The sequence below is a fragment of the Dromaius novaehollandiae genome, chromosome 14, assembly GCF_036370855.1.
Source record: "Dromaius novaehollandiae isolate bDroNov1 chromosome 14, bDroNov1.hap1, whole genome shotgun sequence".
NCBI classification, from domain to species: domain Eukaryota; kingdom Metazoa; phylum Chordata; class Aves; order Casuariiformes; family Dromaiidae; genus Dromaius; species Dromaius novaehollandiae.
This window is the reverse complement of record NC_088111.1, coordinates 2594272-2621577: the sequence shown is the minus strand read 5'-3', so window position 1 is coordinate 2621577 and position 27306 is coordinate 2594272. Positions and strand designations below refer to the sequence as shown.

The window sequence follows — 27306 nt, the reverse complement described above, 5'->3', positions numbered from 1 at the left end:
CCAGAGGTACTGCCACAAGCAACAGCCAGACTGAGAAAGGGCTTTTTAGGACTTGGAAAATATGCAAACAATTTTTGGGATGTTTCGTTCAATGCACAAATTGTTTACCGTTTCCAGAGTGCTTTAAAAGAGGAAAGTGAAGACAAGTTCTTTAATATAAGCCTGAAGAAAAGAATATGTTAGGTTATACACAATATAGGCTAACCTGACATGCATTCAGAGAGAAAAACAGGGAAATTTAGCTGGGTACACAAAGAGCTTATAGTTTACACTAAACTCTTCCTCTATGGTAAAAGATGATGCTTTTGTTAGCACAATATTAATGTTTATAAAGCGCTTTGGCATGAAACGCTGTTGGCTTTCCTTTCCAGTCTGTTATAAAATCATCATGGAAAGAAAAACAGACTATCCCTAATGCAGCACATTATTGTTACACTGGTATCTCCTGATACTGCACAGATTAACGTGACAGAGCAATAAAACTCTGGGTCTTCATTTGTCACACCTCTTTAGCACTCTCCCCTGCTCGGAGTGCTTTGAAAAGAATATTAGTCTTTTCCCTGAAGAGAAAATAAGAAGTTACCCAGAAATCATTGATATTTCAACTCTGCCAATTCTTACTCGAGTGTTAGTCTTGCGAGTATTCTTCAGTTCTTCTGCATTCTTACCTAATCCACTGAAGAGCTGTTTTTTTCTATTTTCCTTGATTCTAGAGTTTGTTCTTCCATCTGCTTCTCATTATATTTCTTAATCTCTAGGTGCACGATTTATTCTAGCAAAATGTTTTTGGTTTTGTGTTGAAGTAACACTCAAGCAACCCCTGTGGCACTGACAGGCCTGAGCCTGAAATGTGACTCAAAGGGGTGTATGAGGCTCCCATGAAATGTCTGACAGGGCATTTTGGCTTTGCAATCTGCCCTCGTTCTCTGAACCACCACTCTAAGGCTCCAGGTAGTTTTGTCCAGCTCCAAATTCCCCCTTCTCTATTCTGAACAGCCTTCTGGCAAACCAATACCTCTCTAGTCCCCAGACCGGTCTCTATTGCAGCTATAAGTTTTGTTTTGTTTTGTTTTTAATATCAAAGGCCAAGAATGAGACTGTTGTTCTGTAATTTACGCGTTGTCCCTCCCCTCGACTGCAAGGTTGATGTAGCAGAGATGACCAGCTCTGATTTTTGTACAGCTCTAAGCACTTTGGTAGGAGACAACAAATCAAAAGCTTTTTATTCGATGCTTGCTTTCTGCCTTAAATGCTCTAATGGATGTCAGTACCATTATCGCCATTTTTATAGACACAGAAACTGGGCTACAAGGGGTGAAGTGACTTGGGTAGAGTCTCACAGCCTTTGGGACGCATTCCTAAATCTCAGCCTGCCATTTCAGCTGTTCACTGCTACCTTCTCTGTCCACTCCTCATCTCACAACTGTCTTTTGTTACTTCCACGGCAAATATTAATATAGCACATAGCTGGCAAGAGCCACCAGACTTGTTCAGCTTTGCTGCAATTTTGAACACCCCGTGGTTTCTTTATTCTGCTGACTTCCCCTGTGCGGAAGAGCTCAGCTCCTCCAGAGGATCGGGCTGGTGATGGATGACGGACGACATGGATGCACTCAGTAGCACACATTCGTCTGAATCCTGCCTCCCTGCCCCTCTGCAGAGCAGGCTACAAATTCTATATATTCTGGACACCCTCCCTCTGTGAGAGCATTAATTATTACCGCTTCTTGCAAACTGATCTGTGAACTAAAATGGGTTTTCTAATTCTGTCACTGGAGAAGAACTTTTAGCTAATCATCTGGAGGCAAATGGAATTGGCAGAGATGGCATAAAGGCCTGCACTAATTACTCCACATGTCTCAAGAACCGATAAGAGACTTGATTTATGCCTGGAACAGCCTGATAATTCCGGAAATAATAGATATTGCATGACTTAATTAATCAATGTAAACCTGGTTGCACCGTGATTTTGAGCCGGCAGCCGTGTTATAGCACAGGTGTGTGCACGGTGGGTTACAGCAGCCGCTACCGTGAGAAGCACAAAGGTCCCTACTGATGGCCTCAGTCAGGGACAAGGCCCTGGATTTAGCCTACGACTGTTTCTTATCACATCCAGTGGGCTCTTGTGCTTGGGGGAACAATATAAGTCTGGCCATGTATGATGGCATGTGGGACCCAGCCACAGTAGGCCAGAATATGTGTCACTGACCAGAAACATATGCTTTTCCCAGCTAAGGCAGGAGTCAATTAGCAATATCTTAGGTATAATCACAAATCCCAAAAGGACTTGCCTGTTAGGGCTGATGGAAAAATAGATAGCTCCAGGGTCAGTTTTAGCCTGTTAAGAGGCCTAATGACAAGATATCTGGGCATGGATTTAATTTCTCCTCCCAGTTTTGCTATTGGCAGGTCATGTGGTCCTCAGCAAGTCACATCATCTTTATGTCCAGTCTTTAAAATGAGAGTAGTGATACTGCTTTGTATGACATCAGGTGATGCTATAAGTTTCTGCAGCTTTGGATTTCCCCTTTCACGTCAGATGTGGTCGCAGTAGGTTTTGTGCTGTGAACGCTCTAACCTGGTCTAGTCCCCGGAGGGGGAACATGGCCAAGCTGGGAGGCTGGAGAGCAGAGTGACAAGCTGAAAACACTTTGGAGCCACTTCCTTCACTGTCGTGAGCAGAGGATGCTTGCTCTGAAACCATCAGGCATGTTGTCTACCGCTTCTCTTCCTCCTCCATGGAAAACTTCCATGGCTGGACTCCTTGCCTTTCCAAAATGTACTGCAGAGCAAGCCTGCCCACAGCTGAGCCCTTCTGCTCAGTCAGAAAAGTCCTACAACAGTAAACCAACGTGAAACATTTTAAGGGGAAGTATTTGTGTGCCATAATATCGGATGCTTCAATGAATTAGACCAGCTCGTAGCACCTTACAGCACAGGTGAGCCAAGACACGGGGAGATCTTGAGTGGTGCATGTCAGAACACAGCTGGCACTGAGAACGACAACCTCTTGAGAAGGACAGCTAAGAGAAGGAGCAGGGCTTGGCTCCCAGGGAGTCCTGAAGTCCTCAGTCAAGAGGATTCATGTGGAAACAAGCTGTTGAAGACTAGCTGATAATGCCAGCTTGGCCTTAAAGCAACACTTTCAGGCTCCTCTGAGCTCACATAGCCTTTTGGGAAGCAATAAGGCACAGAGGACTGCAACCTGATGCCTTATCTTTGGAAGGTTGCCAAACCCAAAATTTCAATAATTTCGACCCTAGATTTACCCTATTCACTTTCCTCCTTCCTCCTCTGGGAGGCAATCTAGGGGAGAAGCATATCAGCATCACGCTCTGTTTAGAGCGATTTGAATAATCTGTCTTGCCTGTACAAATGTCAGGCTGATATTAACTGGCAGTACTGAGGCTCAGCCACATCCTCTTAGAGATACTACAGAAGCTCAGCAAAGGTTGGAAGGACAAGCGGAGATGCCCTCTCTTTTTGCACCTACTGCCCTGTTTTCTATTGCAGGCAGATAAATTTCCTTACAGAAGCACTGTTTGAACTATGTGGGTGACAGCAGTGGCAAGAAGCTATTTCAAAACAGAATAAATAGTTTCTGCTTGGATTAAAGCAAATCTCTAATTTGCTTTCCTACTTTCAGCATATGAAGATTCCTCGCTTTGTGTTGCAGGTAGCCTGGATCGTACAGGCAGGAATGAGGCCTGGATGCTGTTCCTAGCCCTCCTCACTCTGCTAGATGGTCTTGCATTAGTCATTTGATCTCTATTTATCTGTTGAGGTCACATGCACCGTGAGGCACCGTGACTCTCCTTTTGACCCCACAGGTCCCTGTATTCAGCCCTACCGTACTAACCTACATTGCAGCTATGGCGAGGCCAAGCCTCAAAGACAGAGCTGTGGCTTTTTTGTGCAGTTTCTGGTAGTGCTTGGAGAAGCTATGAAATCGATAGCCAAAAGGGTATTGGACTTCTTTTAATTTCTGAAAATACAGTTTAAATTCACGTCCGTACTTACATTCAGAACCAATAAATATACACAACAGCTTTCCAGACTTCACAATCATTGTCACTTACATAATAGTAAAGTGGTTACATTACATCGTATATGCAGTTTGGTTTAGAATGTAAAAGTGTTAGGAATACATTGAGTCCTTTCAACATTTTTTGTAATCTTCTGTTTATTCTTTCTTACTGTATTTGAAAGACTCTTGAATACTATGAGTCTTTTACATGGATTAATGACAATAAAACAATGTAAATGGAATATGCAGCACTGTAAAACCATGGCTTATACTTAATTCCAAGATCAGTGCTGTGGCCTTTTCTTTTTCTTTTTCTTTTTGTTTTTGGTAAATCTTCCTCTTAAGAAATAGTGTTTTTCTTTTAATAAATCCCATTAGAGACTTTCAAAAATATTTTCAGCCAAATTATCTGAGCTGTTTTCTGCTTTGAGCTGATCCTGACAGTGCAAAGCAGCCATAAACTCAGCTTAACAAGGTAGTTAAAACAGGTTTAGTGTTGTTTTGCATCACTAGAGCCATACAAAGCAAGCAGTGTGTACCAGCAGATCAGTTCTCTAGAGTATAGAAAGTGGTAACACACGTCTGATGGCCTTAGCTAAAATGCCGTGAGAACTTCACACAACACAGTATAACCCTTAACACTTTTAGTTGGGAAAGGGAGGGGAGTGAAGAGAAGTGTATGTACATTTATTTTAGCTTGTGGGTCTCCAGATTTTAGCTTTGCTAAGATTTTACCTCTCCTTTAAATCCCTAAAGTCTCCAGTTCCCTAAATGCTTTGTATTTCCAAGCCATGCCCTTACACCTTACTAGTCTGCATATGTCCATTGAACTCGATATTTCTCTGGGTGAGCATTGACTCCTGCAAGCGACTGCTGTTCTCTTGCCTGTGTTCAATGGGGTCACCATCCTCTATGCCATTGCCCTTCCGGAGGCAAAGGACTTTCTGAAAACTCTGCTTGAAGTTGTCAGAAAGAAATCCATAAAGAATGGGGTTGGCACAGCTGTTCGCGTAGGACAGGACCACCACGAAGAAGTACACCCCTACCAGCACAGGGTCTTCTGGCAGTATAAACATCAAATTGACAATGTTCATCATGTAAAACGGGAGCCAGCAAAACACGAAGACGACCACAATGATCACCACCATCCTCGTTACCTTCCTCTCTGATCTCCTGCGTCTTGTAGACCCAACTCGGATCCCCGAAGATTTGACTTTAATCACGATCAGCAAGTAGCAAAGACAGATCACCAGCAAAGGACCAAAAAACCCGAGGACAGATGTGTAAATGATGAATGCTGCTGACCAGATGTTGACAGGATCGGGCCAGTTCATGTTGCAGGTGTGAAAGTCTTCCTGCACATCCGAAAAGATGATGACTGGAAGCACCACCAGGAACGAGAATGTCCAGACAGTTGTACTGATTAGCTTGGCCACCCTGGGACGTCGCCACTTGGTTGATTTGATGGGGTGAACTACTGCCAGGTAGCGGTCCATGCTCATCACAGTCAAGCAAAAAATACTAGTGAACTGGTTAATACCGTCCACAGTCATAACCAGCCTGCACAAGAAAGAGCCAAAAGGCCAATAGGAGATGGCATTCTGGGTAGCCAGGAATGGCAGGCCCAGCATGAAGAGTACATCAGCAACGGCTAAATTCAAGATGTAAATGTTGGTGACAGTTTTCATCTTGGCATAACGCAAAACCACGTAAATGACCAAAGTGTTGCCACTGAGCCCAACTGCACATACAAGGAGGTAAAAGATGGGAATCAGGACTTTGTGAATATATTTGAATGAGGGCAGCTCTGAGAGTGTCCCATTTTCTGTCACATTTGTCAGCAGAGAGGAGTTTACATCACCAGAACTAGCTTCCATGCTAAATGTGTTGGAAAAATATAAAGGATCCATAGTTTTATTCTCCAGTTTTTCCTTTAAGGCTAAGAGAGATTAAACTTCATGAGCATCTTGTTCCTAGAAAGAAGAAAAAAAAAAGGGAGAAAGAGAAAGAAAGAATGAATTCAAAGTAGACTAAGATTTACACATCATGCAGTTTTCTATCTACAGCCAGAATCTGTGTCTGAATTATGCTGTTAGCACATGTGATAAGATGAAGGCCTTAACAAAGGAATCCCATGATGAGGGAGCCCAAGTGCCCACCCCAGCATATGATATTTCAGTTTAATTTTCGGGAGCTCTGGGCAGTGGGGTATGGGGCTGGATATAGCCATGGCGATGGGAGGCTGCGCAGCAGTAACACGGAGCTTGCATCCCACCGGGCAGCGAGGGGAGACGGGGATAGCCGAGTCAACCACTGTGCTTCAAAACCAGAGACGGATTAAAAATGCCCTGGCATTTGGGCCTTCTGGATCTAAAGCTTGTTGGTAACAAGACCAGTCTTTTCTCAAGAGAGTTGCTGATGGTAAATTAATTCCTGTTATATCCTGTGCCATTCGGCAAGAAAACATTACTATTTGACTGTCTTACACTCCTTAACCTATCTCACAACCTATTCTTCTTTCCTGAAAGCAAGGAGCAGGGGCAATATTCAGCTTGCATAAAAAGCAAATTCAAACCCCACTTCCCCTCCTAGCTTTCTAGTTAAAAAACTGAAACAACCGAAAACTGAAACTGAAAACAATTTAGGAAACAATTTTGCATAAACGAAGAATGTCTGAAGCACAGCTTTGGTGTTAGTGCCGAAAGCCCTAAACGCAGGCTTGGTACAACTCTGCCGTAGTTACGTGGTTAGGAGAGGCTGGGGGATTGACTCAGCTGTCTCACTCCTGCCCAAGCCCTGGCTGCTCAGATAATCCAGAGCCAAATGCAGTGCCTGGCTTTTCACATCCGAAGCTCCACTGAAATGTTTCACAGGTCTCCTTGTTTACATAGAAACAGTCTGAGTTAATATATTCAAATGCCACTTACAGCCTGGCAGAACCAATTGAAAACCCCCGGAGAACATCGGCAGCTGTGTAGGTGGGGAAACAAAATCCTCCATAACAACCAGCAAAACCCTTGGAAAAAATCAATGAACTCCAAGATGGAAATGACCATGCCTGAGGACATTTCTCCACTGGGCCAGTCCATGCACACACAAGCACGAAGACTCTGCAGCAAAAGGGACAAACTGTTTCTTTTCCATCTCTCAAGATTGTCCTTATCTTAATGTTTCTGAATTCCTTTCCTCTTGCCCCAAAGCGAGCTTTTTATCTAAGAAATATCTTTCTTCTGCCCTAAATCCTGAATGCAGCAGGCAGTCTCTCAGGGCAAGGAGAGCTGAAGTGATTTGGTGAAGGAATGTGTTTATTCGATAGTCTGAAAAGGGTCGAAATTTCCAAAGCTCTGTCTCTGTGGCATGTCTAGTTCATGTGGATATTTATTAGTTTGTTCTTTCATGAACATGGTCTAAGTATGTATAAAGATTTCTTCTTTAAAAGAACAGAAATGCAAAATACCAGCCTGGCCCAAGATCTCCCAGATCTAGGCAGCTCTTCAGGCCGCATGGTGAAGATGCTCGAGGAGGATATGCACAGCAACTATTGGTCCCATAGCATGACGATTAGGTGTCCATCACAGTATAAGGGCATGAATTTGACTATAGTGTTATGGCAAAAGCAGCCAGCCCACGTTGCACCCACGCCTTCAGGCAAAACCAAAATACAGTATCATGTGAACATGCAAAAGACTATTCATCTCCAAGCGGAATGCAAACACCTCCATGGGCTGGTTCTGTGCTTTCTCTTCTAGTCAAAAAAATGCGGTGGGTGAGAATAGAAGTTCCCCCAGCTACCAGCAGTAATCAGAAATATGCTGTTCGGATTTGGAAATGGGCAGATGGGGAGTAGGTGTCTCACATGTAACTCCCGGGCTGGGAGGAGATGTACCAGAGAAGTCAGAAATCCAGGGTGGCTTCGATAGTAAAGCAGAGAAAGCTGCTAAAGCTCAAACAAACGCTGAAGATGGAGATGAGAAACAGGGAGGGAGGATCTGGAGGTTCTGAATAAGCTCCCACGGTGTTTTGGGTTTAGATACTGTAGTCATGGGTAGGCTGCAAGAATCACTGCAGGGACATTGCAGTCCCTAATAGTACGTTGCAGGGAGAGGCACCAGCTGAGACCATGTCCCTTGTGAATTAAAAAGGACTAGACTTGGTACTTAAATAAGAAATGGAAAACACTAAATAGTTCTGCCCAAACAGTGGAGTTTTTAATTTTTTCCTGATGCTAATTTTGAAATATATTTTTATTAAAACTCAGGCTATTTGGGGAGAGATTTAGAAGAAGGCAAAGCAGCACCACACTCCTGGGCTGTTAGGGTTGTGACCATTGGAAGTGATTGCATTTTCTTTCAGCCCAGATGCAGCGTGACCCAGCTGGCTAGCCAGCATCTTTGAAGGGAAGAAAACTAAGAAAATGGGAGGAGAGATGGTGCAGCCAGGGTTTATAAGCTCATGTTCATGAAACACAACTGTGTCTTTAGAACTGAGTATGGCGATGAGGATGGAAGGCCCTTCTTTTGTCCTAGTGCAGTCTAGACTGAGCTAAACAATGTCCAGTCAGGGCCAAAAAAATGCCAAAATTTTTGTTCAGGATTGCAAAAATAGCAGGACAGTTAAAAAAAAAAAAAGAATACAGTGTTGTCACTCAGCCGAGAGGAGGTCAGGAAACACAGTGGCATGCTGCTTTCATCCTGACACTTGAAAGGAATGAGGATGTACAGCTGTCTTTCAAAGTTACCTCCTTTCTCCCCAAAGTACATGCATTACATATCCTTGAAATGGTGCTTGTAGGAATAACAGAATAAATTCTGCCAGCCTGTTACTTCTTCCACTGCAGTTAGAATCGAGCCTTAGATAGGGCAGCGAGGAAGAAGCGTTCCTCTGTGAGGGCTGGATTCCCTCAAATTCCTTCTCACCCTGAAGAGTAACCTACTGCATGAAATCCCCCCAAAATGGGGATGTTGCTGGTATTCCCAACACACTTGAAGAGGTTTCTGGGGGAACCTTTGTGCATCTTCCAAGAGAGAGGGCAGCTTTTTCTGTCTCTTCAGTAGCAGCCCCCATGGTCTGCTCCCCCTGCAGTGGTGCCTTCAGGGGGTAGTGGTGCCTCAACAGTATGCTGCTCTGGGTTTTTTTGGCATTTTGGGGTTCTTACCTTGGTTTCATGTGAGCATTAATCCTTATTCTCAGGGATTTTTGTTCTATTTGATGAACTGTGCAGTTTTCCCTTTAGTTCCAGGTGGATTCCGAAGGAAATGAATTTTCTAAGTCTACCATGCGAAGTCTTTAATCTTTCCAACGGGTGAGAACCCGCAGACTGGCAGCATGGACAGGAGCTGCCATCATCTGAATGTCTCCTGTATTGGCTGGGGATATGATGTGCTTAGTGTCATCCAGACCTGAAAACAGCCCAGGTCTCTGGAGTCCCAATCCAGCGCTTTATCCCACAAGCCATTTAAACCACATTGCCTTTGCCTTGTAGCCACTGACATTCTGGGCTTCATTACAGCGTGGCAACAACAAAAAACTGAACAGCTGCAACGGCATGTTTTGCTGGCAGCCTGTGGCAAGCAGAGATGATTTTTCCCTCTCTCTAGCTGATAGCCTTGCCCATCATCCGCACAATTTTCTCTGAACATATATTGCCACTACAGCAGTAAATGACTGTGAACTTCAGCAAGGGATAACTAGATATAATTAAGACATGCTGACTGATATGTTATTTACTTGTTTGGTATCCTTAATTAATAGATTACTAAAACACCACCTTTAGGGGCCTTCCACTCTTCCAGATTTTTTTCCTTTTGGCTGTTTGATCTGAAAGACATCACACTGAGATACTTCATACATTATGTGCTTGATGCTTAAAACACACAAACCAAAAAGGAGGATGGAGCTAAGAACATAGATCCAAGGTAATCACTGGTGTAACTCCAAGCTCTCCCTTTACAGAGCATTATCCTGAAAAAACAGGCATCCGTTGCAGCTGAACAAATTTGACTGCCTGTGTCTGTGTCCAAGAAAATGGGAAGACAGAAGAAATGGCAGAGATGTCATGGTACAGACCACGCTGCTCGGAACAAAGTGTTTAGACTTTGGTGTCCTAAACATGCTTTTGCTGGGTGCAAGGGTAGGTGTCAATCTAAAAGCACACAGCAGCCTGTTAGTGCCTGAAGCATCGTCACTACATAAGGAAGAAGAAACCTTTAAACTTTCTGGGCGGATCAAGGTTGAAATTACTCCTGGTTGTAGTTACAACGGCAAAACAAAAATAACTCTGTGGAGTGCAATGCATCAGGGTAACAGCTGGGTATAGCTGCGATCAAGAAGGAATTACATAAAGAAACATAATTTTGCACGACAGGATTTGATCTTGCTGCCTGGAGTCCTAACTGTCTCTTACGCAGCATCAAACATCATTGCTGTGAAGATAATTATGATAACAGAAAGGTAGATTACTGCTTCCAGGTGCAGAATAGCTAGCAGGAAGAGAGGAAATGCTAATCCACACAAATCTGCCTTTAAAACAGATGGTCTTAGGACCAATGGGGAGAAAAACACCTGGATAAATAGCCAAGAAATGTCGAACAGCAGCAAAACTTCATGTCTTTTTCACTGTCCCACAGAACTGGCCATGATGTGTTAGTGGAACTATTTGCTGTAGTGAAGAGAAGAAAAACTCTGCTGGTCCTTTAGTAAAAGTCTGCTCTTTGGGGGATGCATGGTCATTGCCTGCGTCCTCAGATACAATCCTCGGGGTCCTCACGCTTTGCATCGCAGGGAAGGAGGGGCAGGCAGGGCGTCTGCCCTGCTCCTTGTCTACGAGGGTTCCTGCAGCAGCAGGGAAAGCAAGGAGCTTGTCTTAGAGGACAAGCAGGGAGATGCTGGTGAAAGTTGCTGAGACCTGGTGTAGCCGCTTTGAAATAACACGAGGAAAGCTGAAGCAGGGGTCTGCCCGAGGGGAGCGAAATGCAGCATCACGCCAAGACCCACTTCTTACAGTAGTAACTGTTCTTGCACTAAATCAGTATTTGCACAACAGCATCTCAGTATTTCGTACTTCAAATCAGTCAGGATGGGAAAAATTCTGGCATTTTTCTCCCCCACCTGGGGAAAGAAAGCAAAAGGAATGGGAACATCTTCCTTATTAAAATCTGTCATTTGATATTTTTCAAGGTGAGCTTTTCACTCCAAAAAATGGGGGTGATTGATTTTTCTCTCCAGAAGATATAACAAAAAAACTTTCTTACACAAATTGGTTCTACTTTGACTACTTTTGTTAGTACTAAGCACTGATCAGCTGAAGTCAAAGCTGAGTAACCCTTGCCACTTTTAACACTATCAAAATCTTTAGGAATTATACTTTCAAGTTCATAACACTTTCTTACCACCCTGCTCTGGCCAGCCCAGTGTTTCCTAGAGTACTCTATGGATATGCTGCCTGATGACCTGGTCCTATTCTCAGTTTGCAAACAAATAGCCCATAAAACAGTTCTGCTTTTGTCAAATATTTGCTAAATACTTCTTTCTCCAAACAAATTTCAGACTCTGTCCTGCTCAGAGAGTACTCACTGTGGTTGAGCTGGTGCTGTTACACAAACACTCATGCAAGCCACATGCCTCTGGTTTTGCTCCCAGATCAGTTGATTTAAACAACTTCAGCCAGAGAAAAAGTGTGCAGCCTGACACCTCCATGTTTGCCCCTGCACAGGTGTGTTGGTGGATAAACTCCATCTACCGTGCTGTCTATCGGAGTAATCAGGGACTTCTAGCAAAATACTTCTTTTCTGCTCCTCTCTCCTCTTCATCCGTTGAAAGGGAACGGATTTCAGGGATGTGCCAGATTCAAAGACAGTTCGGTCGAGGAGCATTTTGATCACAGAAACGTATCTGCTCTCAAGCTCGGTTCCTCTCTGCAGCACAAGGGGGAAGAGCTCCGGGGGGAGAGACCTTTCCCGTGCCGTGGTCCTGGTGCCCGTCGCAGGTGCAAGGTCTCTGGCGCGGAGCCGCGCTCCCCGCTCGCACCGTGCAGATGTGCTCCAGCTGCAGAGCCAGCCAGCCCGGGAGCCAGGGTCCCCCCGAGCTAAGTTTCCCCGTGCGGGCTGATCCCGGCACCCTGGTAACTGGCTGCCTGAGGCGACCCGCATGTCTTCTCCCTCACAGAACTGTAAGAAGTCCCCAGTTTACCCCAATAGGAGTCTGCAATGCTCAAAACACCAGAGCTGGGGTATTTTTTTCCTGCTCCTTAGTGAAAGGGTCTGGGCATGGTGGGAACGAGCCAGCAGGTCACTGGGAGCTGCAGTAACGATCAGCAGGGCACAGGGATATACGGGAGCTGCTCAGACCAAGCTGATCGTGACTCCCGAGGCTCCTCTTTGCCCTTGACCACCCACCTCTTGCTGATCGTCCTGGAACCCGTCCGACCCCCAACACTTCCCTGCTGATGTTTTATCAGAAAGGGGCATCGTGCTTTCAGCTCCAGCAGCCTACGACCTTCCGTGCATCACGCTGGGCTGGGAAGGATTAGGGGCTCTGCCCCCTTTCTGGGTCACGGCGCAGGCAGCAAGCAGCGCAGAGCAGGATGCGGGGTCCGGCTGCACCTGCGCATCCCTCGCACAGGTGCTTTTCTCCTCTCGCTCAAGCGGCGGTTTTAAAGCAACACTAACGAGATTGTCCTGCTTTGAACATCGCATCCCCGATCAGCCAGCGAGTCATTCTACCCGCTCTGTCCCAGCCGGGATCCGGCAACTCCACTCTCCTGGCTGCAAAAGCCCCATAAGGAGAGAGGAAAGGAAGAAGAAATCCGGGATGCTTTGGAAGAACTGCAAACGACAGCGAACGAGACTCTCCCTGAGAGCAAAGGTGCCCCCAAAATCAAGGTGCGCTCGCCAAAGCCCATGCCTCCCCGGTCCCTACCCCTCTCCGCCCCCCCTCGCCTTCCCATGCCCATCCCTTCAGGGTCCCCCAGCCCGGGCCCCTCTCCCGCTCCCCTTCCCCTTCTCCCGAAGGCGATAATCACCTGAAGCTCCGGGGACTCCTCTCTGCCGCGGGAGGCATGAGCCGCCCGGCTCCCCCGGGGCCGCCGCGACGCTCCGGCCGCAGCGAGCGCGGCGCTGGCGGGTCCCTGCTCGCCGGGACAGCGCGGCGCCGGCGACCGGGAGCGGGGAACCGGGAGCCGGGAGCCGGCTGGGAGCGGGGATCGGGATCGGGGAGCCGGGAGCCGGCTGGGAGCGGGGATCGGGATCGGGGAGTCGGGTGCCGGCCCCGCGTTCCGCCGTCCCCCTCCGCCGGCGGGCGGGGACGGGGCCGCTCCCCCGGGGGAGGGACGGGGCTCCCGGCCGATGCTGCCTCCCCCGCCCGGCAGACGGAGCGGCGGCGGGGGAGGGAGGCGGGAGGGGACAGCCCTGGGGCCACCCACTTCGTCCCCCTCGGCAGAAAGTTGGGCAGGAGGGAGGGAGCTGGAAGCAGCCCCCGGCGGGGTGCCAGGGCCTCCCCCCGGCACGCCGGGCCCCCCCGCAGCGGGGACACGCTTACCTGGCTCGGTCGCCCCGGTCCCGGTGCCCGCGGGGCTGCTGCGGGCAGGACCGGCCCTGCCGCCCCCCGCCCGGGGTGCGAGGGCTGCGGCGGGCGAGGGGGCGGCTGCTGCTGCAAGGGGCTGCGGGCCCGTGGGCAGGCGAAAGGGCCAGCGCGGGAGCCCTGCATTTCCTCCCCCGGTCTAGCTCCCTGCCAGCTCGGACGAGTCCTTTTAAAGACTCCTGCAGACCCGCCGGGCGCCAGCCCCCCTCCCAGAGCCCCAGAGCGTCGGTGCCTGCGCTGCTGGTCCTCGGGGAGGGAAACACCTGATAGCCCCCACTCCTCCGGGGCTATGACAAGGGACCGCCGTGTTCATCACATCTATTTCACACCCCAGCTCTGAGCGCTGAGCGCAGGGGGAGACCGAGTGGCACGCTCGCACTACGCATCCTGCCTCTCAGCGGGAACCGGGGGCTGAAATCCCGTGCGGGGATGCTTTACCACTGACTCCAGTGGCTATGAATCAGGCTCTCAGTTTATCAGTTAGGAGAGAGGTGCAGGACTTGATATACAGACTCTCAAGCATTTGATTTGTTCCCTCTCTAAATCCCTTTGACTCCACTGCGGTTCTGCTAGGCAGGATGGGGCTGAAATATCTCACCCTGTGAATGCAACAAGTGAACGAGGGAGTCATATATAGCTCCCCCGTCTGCACCCTTCCCCGATATTACACATACAGAGATCCACACCAGTTTATCCAGTCCCGCTTGCTCAGGCGTTGGTCCCAGCATGGAGCAGGGTGCGAGCTGCACAACCGCGGTGTGCTGAGCCCGGCGCAGGGCTAACCCGGTCCCTGCCGGCGCTCCCGGGTTCATCAGCATGCACAGCGTGTCGCGCTCTGTGATAATGTATATGATCTTAATCCACTGGCGAGGCTTTTCAATTAGAGATCTGTGATTGAGTCAGATGTGTGAATGCAAAAAGGAGAGGCAAAAGCTGCTTTTGGCATGTCGCTTTCTAATTCAATCTGCTGATGTATTTATGGTCATGTATTGCTAAATTGAACTAGGACTCTAGTCTGCTCTTGCCATGACAATAGGGAGAGTCATCTGATAAAAATAGAGTTGGGTTGATAAGCAGTTGGGATGATTACTTTCCTGAAAACATGCCAAGCAAAATGTGATACAATAGCCCCACCGTGAACATCAGCTTGAATCAAAATAGGGCTAATTTAATGAATTTCCCTCATACATGGAATTATCATATATAAAAAGTTGCTGAGAATACACTGAGGTTTCTAGGTTTCCTTAAGTAAAACAAGTCTTCTACTAAAGAAACATCCGCAAAAGTCATTTTTAGCATGTTCTGTACTATGATATAGACAGGATTTTCAAAAGCCCTCGAGTTGTCTAATTCTTTACCCACTTCAGTGCACAATGACACTCCATTTCGGAGCTGAATGGACTGAACACAAAGGCTATCTGAGAACGCTACCTGTTACCACGCTTTTAATGGCTGAAGTCCATGCTCAGGGACTGAAGATCAGTTATGACTGCCGCAGAATAAACACAGGGAGGAAAAAAGAGCCCTTGCCTCACAAAAATAGGTGGCTGAGCCCAGAGGGGCACCGGGTGCTGCAGCGCACGACGGTCTGCAGGGACCTTCAGAGGTGCGTGGGCGGTAGGATGGCCCAGATTTGTCTTAATGCAGCTTGATGTGTGAGGCAGATGAGCTGTGTTGAAGACAAGCATGTAACTGTGATATAACAGTACTTTTTTAGTTCTAGTTAGCCTATCTTTTTTGCTGCATATGATATTTTATAGCTGTGTATTCTATACATCTTTTAACATTTTTATGTTGTGTTTACAGAGAGGGGAGTGTAAAGAGTTATCTTGTATTGAGCTGAAAGCCTCAAATTACATTACTTTGTTTTGTTCTACTTTTTGTGTAAAAACACCTCTCAAAGAGCTAGAACTTGGATACAAGTCTATTTATTTTGCCATTCCTTATCACATACAGAAATTCAGTGTCATAATATGATCTGTTAATGGTGGATTTCCTACTGTAGTCTTGAATGATGATGAAACTGCTGTAATGGTAGTAATACATTTTAAAATGGTTTATATGTGCAATGTGGAGGAGGTGACTGCTCCAACAGAGCTGTAAAGACAGGTTGCATGTGAAGCTCCTTCTGTGCTTTTGAAATTGGCTTGTGAAAATTCAGCTGAAACAGAAAGGATGAGTTGTGATCAATATTTTTAAATGGAAGAAGTCCTGGGGAACTTACGTCAACAGCCTTCCCTGTTGAACTTGGCAGTGAGGAACAGAGACTGATTGCCAGCAAGGGAGGAATTATTAGTGTATAATTCATCTCAGTGATAGACTTGGGTCCAGGCCTACCTGAATTACATGCAGGTGTTGAACTGAGGCCTTGGGGTTGGATTGCTTCTGATTAGAAGGGCCAAAGTAATGCAATGGAGGTACCTCTCAAATTCAGAGGCACAGGCAAACTGAGAAGGAGCAGAGGACACATGGTTTGCTCCCAGTTCATTGCTGGAGCCATTGCACTAAAAATTCATTGTGTGCTAAGGATTAGATTCAGGTTTTTCATAGCCACAAGAGGATTACAGTCAAAACCAAGGAAAGCAGTACTGGAAAGCAGGCACATCTGCATGGCTTTGCCTGGCTGGAAGTAGAATCCTTGGCTCTTCAAAATCTTCTCAAAAGGCGAAGTAGTAGCTTCGTTTTCCAAAGCAGGTGTCTGAGGCACTGGTGAACGCAGGAGCAGGTTGTTGGTTACATGGCCAGTCAGAGCTGGGGAACATCAGTTCCTCACCCCTCAAAACTCCCTGACGCTCGGGGTGGTGGTGTTGGGAAGGTGTTGGCTCCATCAAGCCGGAGCTGCTGAAGCTTCGAGAGTCAAGGGGGAGCGAAGCTGTGGCTTCCGAGTCTCATTTCTGGCCTCTGACGAAGGATTTTTAACATTTTCTTTAACACTACCCATTTGCCTGAAAAGGAGATGTATGGTGTAAAAGTACTGATATACTACCTTGAACGGAAAGTATCAAGCTGCCTGGGGGAGAGAGGTTGCTCATCACTTGGAGTTTTCAAACTCGCCTGAGATTTAGGCTGTAGTTGAGTCCTGAGTTATTCATGTTTCCATAGAAATAGATGGATCCATTTTCTGCCGTTTGCTGTTCAGAGCCTCAGACTACGCTGGCTACAAACATCCATCACCCTCCGTCTCCCAACCCCAGCCCGAGGCCGGCCGAGGCCGTGGCTGTGCCGTTGGGTCTCCACATTTTGTTTCTACCAAGAGCTCCACATGCAGAGGGATTTTTTTTCTTTTTGACGGGTTTGTACTCGTCTCAAACATTTTCGAAGCTCTCAGCAGACATGATTCAGCTCAGCTCCTGGGTGGAAGACGGTTACTCTATTCAATTACGTTCACAGTTTGGCTGGCTGAAGCTGAATGTTTTCCCTTTGCCTGCAGAATATGCCGTGAAAAGCCAGGCAGCGGGAATCGCAGCGAGGTTGAGGTGTTTCTTTGTTATTCTCCTTAGGAGGAAGAAAAATCAATGGCTTTCAAATCAGTGCATTAGAAATCCTTCAAACAGGCTGTAATTACAGGCCCATCTGTTGTCGAAGTGTTGAATCGCCTGCGGGCTGGTGCCTGCGGTAGAGACGCCTGAAGCTCTGTCTGGCTGGTCGTCACTGAGCTGCGCTGGGCAAATGCCACCACAGATGTCCCCACCGGCCCGCGGACGCCTCTGCCTCTGGGAAGTCCTCACAAAGGAGAAGCTGGGACTGAGGAGCGGCTCGGGTTCCCTCATGATTACCTTGAGTGAACATTGCTCAGCTGTTTGCAACCTGATTAGGAAGGAAAACCAATTTTCTTTCCATGAGATTCAAATGAACTCTTCTCAGTCGCCACACACCAAACACATCATTCCTTCAGCACTAGATCTGGCAGCTATATTGTCATTAAATCCTTTTTCCTGCCCAATCCTTCTGGTAGAAATATGTGTTTTTTCACAGAGCTTAATCCACTCTGAATAAACCTGTCCGGAACACAGTAACGACATTCCAGCATTGTTTTCACAGCAGTGAACAAGTCTTAATCTTCAGCTGGTAAAAGTTCACATACACCGGTTCATTTGTACTAGCAGCCTCTTGCCTTTTTCAGCTGACATATTTCTGGCATTTTAGCTTTTCAACAAGAAGCTAATATGCCATCAGAAGTACTTCACCAGAAGGGATTCTTCCTTGTAACCAGCCCCTAAAAGCAGTGAACACTTCTGCTGCAGTGACCTGCTTGGATGGCAGGCGCTTGAACTGCTCTTCGCTCCGTCCACTGATGATGAAGGCTCCTGCGAGCTGCCATGGGTGCGTTACTGAGCTGGCTGGCAAGAACAGAAAGGAGTGTCATAGCGTCAGGTGTCACATTTCCACACCGTTCCTGGCCCTTCTCCTTCTTCTGTCCTCGATGCGGTATTCTCAAGCAGCAGAAGTGGTACTGGGCAAACAAGAACAGTCCTGGAGCCCTGACTCTATAATCTTCTAGGACCAAGGTTTTTAAAAATGAATAATTGATTAAAATAATTTTTGCCATATCCTGCTTCTCTCTAATCTTTAATTGGCACCCTACAAGAGTCTCTCAGACAGACTCAAGTGACATTTGAAGAAAATTTCACCATCGCATTGAAAGGAAGAGGAAAACTGCAGGTTCTCAGCTGCAAATCAAATCCATTCAAAAGGCTTTCTGTGGTTCCATCAAAGGAAAGAAACAGGAAAAAAAATTAGAGGTGACCAATGGTTGACTGCAAAAAATTTCTAGGAAGGATTCTGTATGTACATATTTCTCCTGTTTTAAATCAATGTATTTTTTTTCTGTATTTTTTGGAATAGTTCAAATAGATTTTCTTTGATAGGCTATAATAAAACACAATTATGTGCACTTTCATTTAATTAAGGGGCTTTTTTTGAGTGAGATGATGTCCAAGCACTGTATTTTCTTCAGATTGTGACTTTCTTCTGCTAACCCTTTGCGTACATCTGAAAGGAGAAATGTGAGATGCTGTATTTTAAAAAACAGACAATTTTCAGACCTAGTCCTGTAGCTCTGATGAAGTCCTCTGAATTACATACCTTGTCCTTAGGCAGCATTTCTGTCAAAGGTTCTGTTACTCTGCATTATATGACCATACTAAATAAATTATAGGATCACACAAATAAAAAGTATCCCACAAAACACATGGGGAGTTCAGATCTGGCAGAGTTATGCCAAGAACAGACTGACCTTCCCCAAAGTTTGCTTGTCTCCTACCTGTGCAGTGAGGAGGCCGTTATCATTAATAAGTAGGAAGCATGCAACTTTTTCAAGATATTTTTCCAGGACAACTCAGTGTAATTGTTCAAGGTTTAGTTGGGGGAATTCGTGTCCTCCTCCACTAGCACATAAATGTTGCTGAGGTCCTCAGAAACTGAAATGAAGGTTGCACTGGTCCTGGCACCTTCAGAAACTTCCTCTGTGGGCCGAGGACTGGAGCTGGTGCACTCAGCAGGTCTCACGACCCCCGTGGGTGGCTTTTTGTTGTGCTTTTGTGACTAGAAAGCAAAAAGATGAGGTGAGTTACTTAATGATTCATTATTCATTTTGTAGTTATTAATGTGAGCAGCAGCTAGCATCTCAAGCCTCCAAACTTGTTTGGTTTTCTGCCAGATTCCTCATTATGCACATGTAAACACACGCAAATCATTTAATAGAACAGCCTTTATTAAATAAGGAGAGAAGCTTTATTAAACAGAAAGCTCCAGAGCTCTAATGACAAATATTTACAAGCTTGGGGACTTGTTGCAGGATTGGAAAGGATAATAGCATCAAATTAAGTATTTGGTAAAATACTGCATGTTTTAAAATTCAAATCCAGAACATGTTGTTCTCTGTGAGGAGAAGGATAGGAAAATGATCTTTGCCTTACAAGTGCCCTCCAGCTAAAAGACATGGCGTGTAGAAAAAAGATGATTCCCTAGCATCCACTATACCCATAAACAAGCTTTTCTTCAGTGCTAGCAAAGAAAATCTCAAAGTTGAACAACAATGCTTCCACTGATCCAATCTATTCTTTTTTTCTTTTTTTTTCAGTTGTTGAGCCACAAAGACTTGCAAGATTTATTTTTTTTTCTTGTTTCAGGACAGCCCAGGAAGATTTTCAGACATTCAGAGCTGTCTGGGATAGACCAATCCACATCTCAGCCAAGCCTGTACCGCAGTCTCTCGTTTAGGTAATCATTCTCAGGGGAACCAGGTTATAAGCTGCTTAGGACAAAACCCAAGTCAAGTTTTTCGTGTATGTGTGTACTCAGCACCTTGTCACCACCAAATAGAAGTAATGATAAAAGCAATTCCAGCAGAGAATGAAAATCAGTAGGAAAGCGAGAGATGTTATGGGTATTACAAAAGCCTGCAAGGAATACCTGCACCCTTTGCGCTGCGGTTGCATTAGAGGCACCTGGAGCAGTTCGAATCCGCAGTGATGCAGCCCATGCACTTCCAGCACGACAAGACCTTAACGAGCCCTCCCAGAGAGCAAGCAAGGCAAACCAGATGGGCTTGTTCAATACTGATCGCTCCCCACGTTTTGCAGTGTGTCGATAAAGAGGCAGCCGTGGGCTGGCAGAACTGGTCTTCTGCCTTAAGGAGACATACTGCGTGTGAGGCTCAGCTGGTATTTCTGGCTTTTCTCTCGTGTTTAAAACAAAGCTCAGCCATTCCCAGGAGAGGTGGAAGGAATTAATGTAACCTACAGCCCTGACTATTTCAGGCCTGGGTATTAGCGGTGCGAGCTGATACGCTCCTACAGTGCTGCTTGGCCACGGAGACTCTTCTGCCTACCCAGGTGCACTTAGAGGGGACATGGTCTTTCAAGGTGGGCTGCATAAGGCGTGAGGGCCATGCAGACATCCCTTTAGATCTTATTTATTTCCTAAAGTGACATTTTGGACACTGCTTCCAGATGTTCAAACACGGAGGACTATCTATGGCTCTTGCATTTGTGTCTCCTGCTCAGACAAGCTAGAAGCAGTCCTGCTCATGTCTATAATAGCATCTGCAGTATAATACGATTCACGCTGTGTTTTCTGCATGTATTCTTTCTCACGGTCTCTGCTAGCACTTTAACTGCCTCCTGATGGAAATGACTTTCAGCCTTTGGTCCTGTTAGGAAATTAGGTCTGCAGACAGATTCACTTCAATTTATTGCTCTGCTTTTAATGAGAAGCAGACACAAAAAATGAAATATTAAAAACAATCTCTGTGCGCATGTGCCATTTTGTGGAATATAATAGCCTCATTATTAAATTCAACAGTCAAATTTGCTTCGGCACTGAAGTGAGCCTGTCTCATTAGCAGGCTAGCTATTGCTAGTAAGTGTTTAGTTAATAGATGGAATACATCTTCTTGGATTCTTCGTGGCACTTTTCATGTCTTGTTGTACACAAGACAAATGTTATACAGCTTTTCATAAACTATAATGTCTTGCACTTAAAATATTTCACCTTTTTAAAATGCTCTATCAATATGTATTTATTTTCGGTCCGCAGAGAGTGTTATGCTCATGTTGCTGGCATAGTTCGTTCTGCAAAGCCCAGGCTGTGAGTTGATAACAATGCTAAAAAAGAATCACTGATCTCTCCCCTAGCACTACACAATCAATGTCAGCTGTTTACTGAAAGAGGCTCTATCGCAGTGACCAAAAAGTTTTGCTTTGAAGTTTGGAGTTTTTGTGAGACCACGATTTTTGAGACCAACACTTAGAAAGCATTTTTGACTGAAAGTAATAGATAATATATAAATAAATATTTTATTTAGGTTAAATTGGCTTTTTTTCAGTCATACTGATTTCTGGTAAGGTTTTGTTCTGATCTTTTAAGTGAAACCTCATTTTAACAATTCTAATTTTGCCTTCTTATTTTATGCTTCAGGGATTAGAATATGTTCTCATCTCAGAGACTAAGAGACAAAACGCTGTGATGAGGGATATATTTGTCCTTCTAATGTCACTTGAAATTGCTTTGGAACAATGTCCCTCAAAAGTACCAAAACTCCTACTTTTAAAAATACATGGAAGTGCATTACCTGAGATTATCACCACTGCTAAGGCACAAAAGAGCAGAGGTTAATTCCAGTTTTCAGAACATTTCTGATTTGCACAGCAGCAGCCTCAAAAAACTATTTTTTCCTCCCATGCTGATAGCCTGCCTTTGCAGGTGGATTCAAGCATTTGGAAAACCAGCTGGGGGGAAAAATACAAACTTAAACATAGAAAACAGAACCGACATGCACTGGAGAGTTTGATGGTAGGTGAAGGGTTGATCTTTAACTGTCTGATCATAATTTCCCCTGAAAAGCAACAGATGAGGTAATGCAATATACCCTTCTTGCCAGGATTTTGCCTGGTGTGAAGCACCGACCTTAACAGCTTTTAGCAATCACTCTACTGAGTAACCAAGATTTGGAGAGATTACTAAAAACTGTTCAGTCAGTGGGGTCTGGCTGAGGTCTCTGGTCTCATCAGAAGTACGTGACTGTGTCGTCTGCCATGCACCGAAGTGGCAACAACTCCGGGCTTGTCGCTTAAATCCACACGGTCCAACTGGCCGTCCCCAGCCTGTGGCCAGCATCTAGAGCTCCCTTCCCCTCTACCTCTTCCTTCAAAGGAAGAAGGGAATAAATGCAAACAGCCCAGCCAGCACCTCCCAGTGCTGGGCACAGCCCAGCACCTTGAGCCCAGGCTGCTACAACCATCTCCTGTGGGTCAGCTGGAAAAAGGCACCTGGAAATGAACAGCTGGGTGAACGCAAACAGGCAAAACGTTAGCTGGAATTGGGATTTGATCAGAACAGACTCACTGGACATTGAACAATCTAACTTCCTTTACTTTTAAGACAAATGGCCTGTGCTCCTTGACATGCCTCCTTCTGTAGTACAAGCCTTCCAAGGCTTTGACTTCTGCATGTTGGAAGTGCTGTATACAGCCCAAATATGCTGATTATTATGGTCATTTTTTCTGAAGAGAGACCTAATGAAAACATGAAGAGCCATGACCTTAAGCCAAATTAGCCAGACTGCAGTAATAAAGAAGCAGCACATACAGAGAGATCTCTCAGCCTTCATCTCATCCTGCATGTGAATGTAACACTTATTATTTCACTGACAATGAATGAACAAGCTACTGTGAGACCGCGACTCACCCTGGCTCTTCCCTGGATAATTAAACATTTTTATTCTGTATTTGCTCACTGTTGCATTTCAGGAATATGCTTGGAGTTTAAGCCCTGTAACTGCTGCTAACCTATATAGTCACTCTCTGAAAGCAAACCACTTGCCCTCCAGTACAGAGGCTGGGGGGAAAGGAAAAAATACAGCACAGAGGGCAGCCTGCAGAAATGTGCAGTTTTTATGCTTAATACTTCTTTCATTTGCACCTTCCCCTCCTGGGAAGTTTTTTTCCCAGTTTTCTAGCAGTGAGCACTGCAGTTGGTGACAACAGGTTCTTTCCCTTCCTCTGCCGACCCATTGCAGCCTGGGCTATTCGGCACAGGGAGGAATCTGGCCCCAGGCCTTGGAGGGCCGGGACAGGCGGCACAGTGTGCTAGCTCCCCTCACCGCCAAGCAGCTGGGATGCCTCAGCAAGGGCAGCCAACGCTGCTGGAACGAGTGTGCTCTCCTGCACAGGAGGGCAGAAACGCTTTAAAAGAGGAGATGACGTCTCCATGGGCCCTCTTCAGTAGAAGTTTCAACACCAGGCCGTCATCCTGCACCCTCCTTCCTTCCTTCCTCCTCTTTCCAGCAGGCCCTGTGTTCTTGCTGAGGTCCAGGTGCAGCTTAATCTTGGCTCGGATGCAAACCAGCGTCTACCATATAGCAGTGCTGCCTTAGTGCTCGAGGGACAACCTTAAACAAGTGTGAAGTCAACTTTATGGCAGACATGAATCTCTAGAGAAGGGCATATCTAGTCCATGTTCTTTTTTTTTTTTTCAAGTTTGTTTGGTTTTATTTTATTGTTTCTCTCCTTCAGCTTCACATCAGTTAAACTTCACTCCTTGACTGTTACACTTGAGGAGCAAAGTAGCTTTTCCCTTAAATAGAAGAAGAATGCTCTTGACAAGTAGGACTTGTCAAATAGGTTTAATTTGTCGCTATAACATCCTGTATAAGAGCATGGAGATTCATAACTTAAACAAAGTCTGTCTTCTCCCAGGTTTTGCTTTCTTCTTCTTATAGCATTTTATTGAACTACTCTGGGTTGGTAATTTTACCACTGCGTATCTTTGTTCAGTTTTAACAGTTTTTTTTTTTTTATTCCCTCCTCAGAACAAATGCCACAAAACAAAATGACAGATTTCCCAATGAGATTCACACACAGTGAAAGCAATAATTTCTTATAAATAGTGTTTTCTCTAAATACTTCAGTATTTGCAACCTTCAACAGGGTATTACATCAGGTGACATAGGAATTATCACAGTAATTTTGCTTACCCATTTTAGACAACATTCCCACTCTGTTGATAATCTCTGCTTTTTTTTTTCAAGAACAGATAATCATGATAAACTCACTGAGGGCTGTAACTTTTGTGAGCAACCATTTTCTGTCACTGTTCAGAAGACTGGGCATGAATGAATCAGTGCAACCAGTTCTCTCTCGTACCTCTTTCCAGCTTGCACTTAGCTAGTCCTTGCCCTTTTTTGTTTTCAGAAGTTTAAGACACGAGCTATCTAGGAGCCTTTGTGGCTCTCAACATGTCAGTATTTGAGCATCTTGCTGGTATTATTTATACACGACTCTTGGGATTTGGGAAAGTGTTCTCCTTTTTGACAGATGGGGAAACAAAGCACGGAGTAAATTAATTGATCTCTCCAAAGACACACAAGAATTTTGTGACTTACCACTGTTTTCATGTCCTTCTTAGTTCAAGAAATTGGACAGAAAAATCCCTACTATTACTATTTGCATATGCAGGTGAAATGTAAAGTAAAACAGCCCTGAGATTTCTGAAATTATTTTACCTCCAAAGGTTTTATAGGAAGAAAGGCACTGGAATAGGAAAAAGATCTCTTTAAGGAAAATATTTAAAAATAAAGATATTTAAAAGTAATTTCTACTTTACCATTCTCTTGATATTGTGCTTCTGATATTTTCTTATTCTTGCTTTCAAGCAGCAGGAGAGATGCCTCCACTTTCATAGAAACTGAAGTACAACCAGTGAGAAAGGAAAATGTCAGGTCAGACCCTGGAGTGGTTTGTGCTTCACCCCAGAGATACTTTGGTTTCGGAGCGTCTGCCACGAGCCAGGAGAGAACCATAGAGTCTTGGCTGTTGTTTCAGTCCCCCGGGATCTTTAGTTGATTCTAGGAGCACTCACAGGTCCTCACACAGGGAGGCGAGTTATCTGGCCAGCCTCCTCTGCAGCAGGACAGATGCAGACGTTCTCCAGGGGTAGTCATGAGAGCTGGTCTCTACATCTTGCTCTGAAACAGCTTGAGGGTTTCTGTTGTGGCCTGCAGAAGTCCTCAGCCCTTTTGGAGCCAGCCGGGGCCATATAGCAAAGACAAATAGGTACATGCTCCCATAGATTTAGATCCACAGCAACCACCCAACCTTTTCCATTCAAGTGACTTCCCTGGCTCTGTCACCTCCTGAGCAGTCTCAGCATCCAATAGGTAAGCAAATTTCTTCTGTGTTTCCCAGTGAGAACATACTGTCTGGTGCTGGAGACTACAGCGTTTTGACAAAGCCTATGAAATTCTTCCCAGGCTCCCTCTGGAGAGTGCTTCTGGACAGAGGCCAAGACAGAAGCAACCATTTTATAACTAACTGGATTTGTTCCTGCTCTTCTCCTTCTCCTGCCTTCATTCACAGCTTGCTGCAATGCAGTTCAGGCATTTATTTTGTTCATGTTGAGGCCACACTACCCAAAGGCTTATCTCCAAAGTGCAGCTGGAGAGAGAGTGGACGGGGATTTGCCCAGGAGGAGGGAACCACGAGGGATGGACAGGGAAGCCACTAATTCATGTTTGGGAGATCAAAATTCATCATCTAGCACAGCTCGGGCTGCCAAAGTGAGGATGTTGCGGAAGATTCAGGGGAAAATCTTTGCAGCAGTTCTTAGCTGAGTTGGCCCGAGTGCATCTCCTGCCAGTCATTTTACCAACGTCCCCCGCTACCCTTCAGGGGAGCGGTGGAACCTGACAGCACATTGCTCTGAAGATCTTGTGCCAGGAAATACTGATGTGCTCCAGGGCTTGCTCTTGCTTTTCTGTGCTCGCAAACCGGCGGGACCACCAGAAGATGTCACGTCCTCCCCTGCTCTTTCCGGCTGTCCTAATGACGGGGTTTATTCTCAACCTCAGAGCGGGCACTGGCAGCACTGGCAGCGGCACAGGCTGCTCCCCTTAGCAGCAAACAGCTCATCGCCGGCCCGCGCCACGTGGGACCGTGGGGCACCGCGACAATCCCCTGTGGGGGATGCTGCCACCGTCCACCCATGTCATGAGCTGTCAGTGCCAGTGTCTCCCTCTGAGATATCAGATCTCTTCAGAGCCCAGCCGTTTTCACCATTTTAACTGTGGTCTACTTTAGGAGTGTTTCTGCATCGCGTTCATTAAGCTGGCAAGCCATTTTACTCCAGCATGATCTCAACTTGCTTCACGTCAGGCTGCAGATAGACACACAGAAATTCACCCTGAATTTCCAGCTTTCTGGAGGACCAGAACCGAATACCAGCTAACGTGAACAGGCTTACATTCCTGTTCTCTCCACCTTCAGCAACGGCAGCTGTTTGACAGCCATGATTATTATCTGCCTCATTTTTCTTTCTAGTTTTTATGTGCTGTATTGACAAGGCGGATTGGATTTGGAGGGGGACAGGGAGCCAAACCTGAGCCACCAGAAGAAATCCGTTTGATCGGCTGAGTCACTGTACAGGTCACTCACCTTTGCTCTTCTCGTAACTTTAACAGCACGGTTCTGAGTCGACAGCTATGTGGAAGAAAAATTTGAACCAAAGTGTTCAGATCTAGGGAGCGTCAGATTTTTCAGGGCACAGAAGGCCAGTAGGATTATCTAGACTGCAGTGACACAAAGCAAGGAATTTCCCCAAGCAAGTTCTTTTTTTTCAAAAGCATCCAATCTCAATTTAAACCTTTCTAGTGTTGGAGAATCCACCCTAGTCTTCAGCAGTTCATTTCAGTAGACAGGGATCACCATCACAAGAACACATGCCTTGTTTCTAGCCTGAACCTGACCTTCTCCAGCATTCGGCATACATCTGGACTTGATCTTTAGTTCAATGCGTTATACAGGGTGAGAGTACAAGCATGAATGAGATCTTTGAGAATCACAAGCTATCCTGCTGCAGACAACCGACTGTGTCCTACCATAGATATTACAATTACGACAGTTAATACTTAATTCATCCAATGTGCTCAGTAGTATAAAAATATCCCTTTGGCTATTTTTCTAAGGATTTTCCAAATTTTAAAATCCCAAGTGCTCAATATTTTCCAGCACTTCTAGCCCATTAGTGATATCCCATTACTTTATTTCATCTCAGTTCTCTCTCACACTTTTGGGTCATTTGGGTCGTTCATTCACTATAAAAAGCATTTACCCCCAAATGTGCTAGATTTCAGTGGCACTTACATGGAATCCATCTTTCTCTGGGAAGTTGATCTCGACGATTAATAACATAGGTTTCAAGAGAAT

General features: G+C 45.7%; 1 protein-coding gene and 1 long non-coding RNA gene across 3 annotated transcripts; one reads left to right on the top strand and one right to left on the bottom strand.

Moving 5' to 3' along the window:
* Window positions 1-3962: 3962 nt before the first annotated feature.
* On the bottom strand, window positions 3963-13582 carry SSTR5 (somatostatin receptor 5). Of its 2 annotated transcripts, none has more exons than XM_064520073.1 (2): window positions 13562-13582; window positions 3963-6000 (listed from the first exon to the last, which is right to left on the bottom strand). In XM_064520073.1, exon 2 carries the CDS (start codon window positions 5935-5937, stop codon window positions 4825-4827), a length of 1113 nt encoding a protein of 370 aa, XP_064376143.1. In that variant the 5' UTR covers window positions 5938-6000; window positions 13562-13582; the 3' UTR covers window positions 3963-4824. The 2 variants fall into 2 exon arrangements, with proteins under 2 accessions (XP_064376143.1, XP_064376142.1); XM_064520072.1 differs by lacking the exon at window positions 13562-13582 and adding an exon at window positions 13047-13349.
* LOC135329916 (uncharacterized) lies at window positions 12356-18497 on the top strand. Its single transcript, XR_010391562.1, has 2 exons — window positions 12356-12906; window positions 17104-18497. It is a non-coding gene; the product is annotated as an uncharacterized LOC135329916 (long non-coding RNA).
* Window positions 18498-27306: the final 8809 nt, after the last annotated feature.

Excerpts from the sequence above, each read along its gene's own strand:
- SSTR5 (XM_064520073.1), bottom strand. The coding sequence starts at position 5,937 with ATGGATCCTTTATATTTTTCCAACACATTTAGCATGGAAGCTAGTTCT.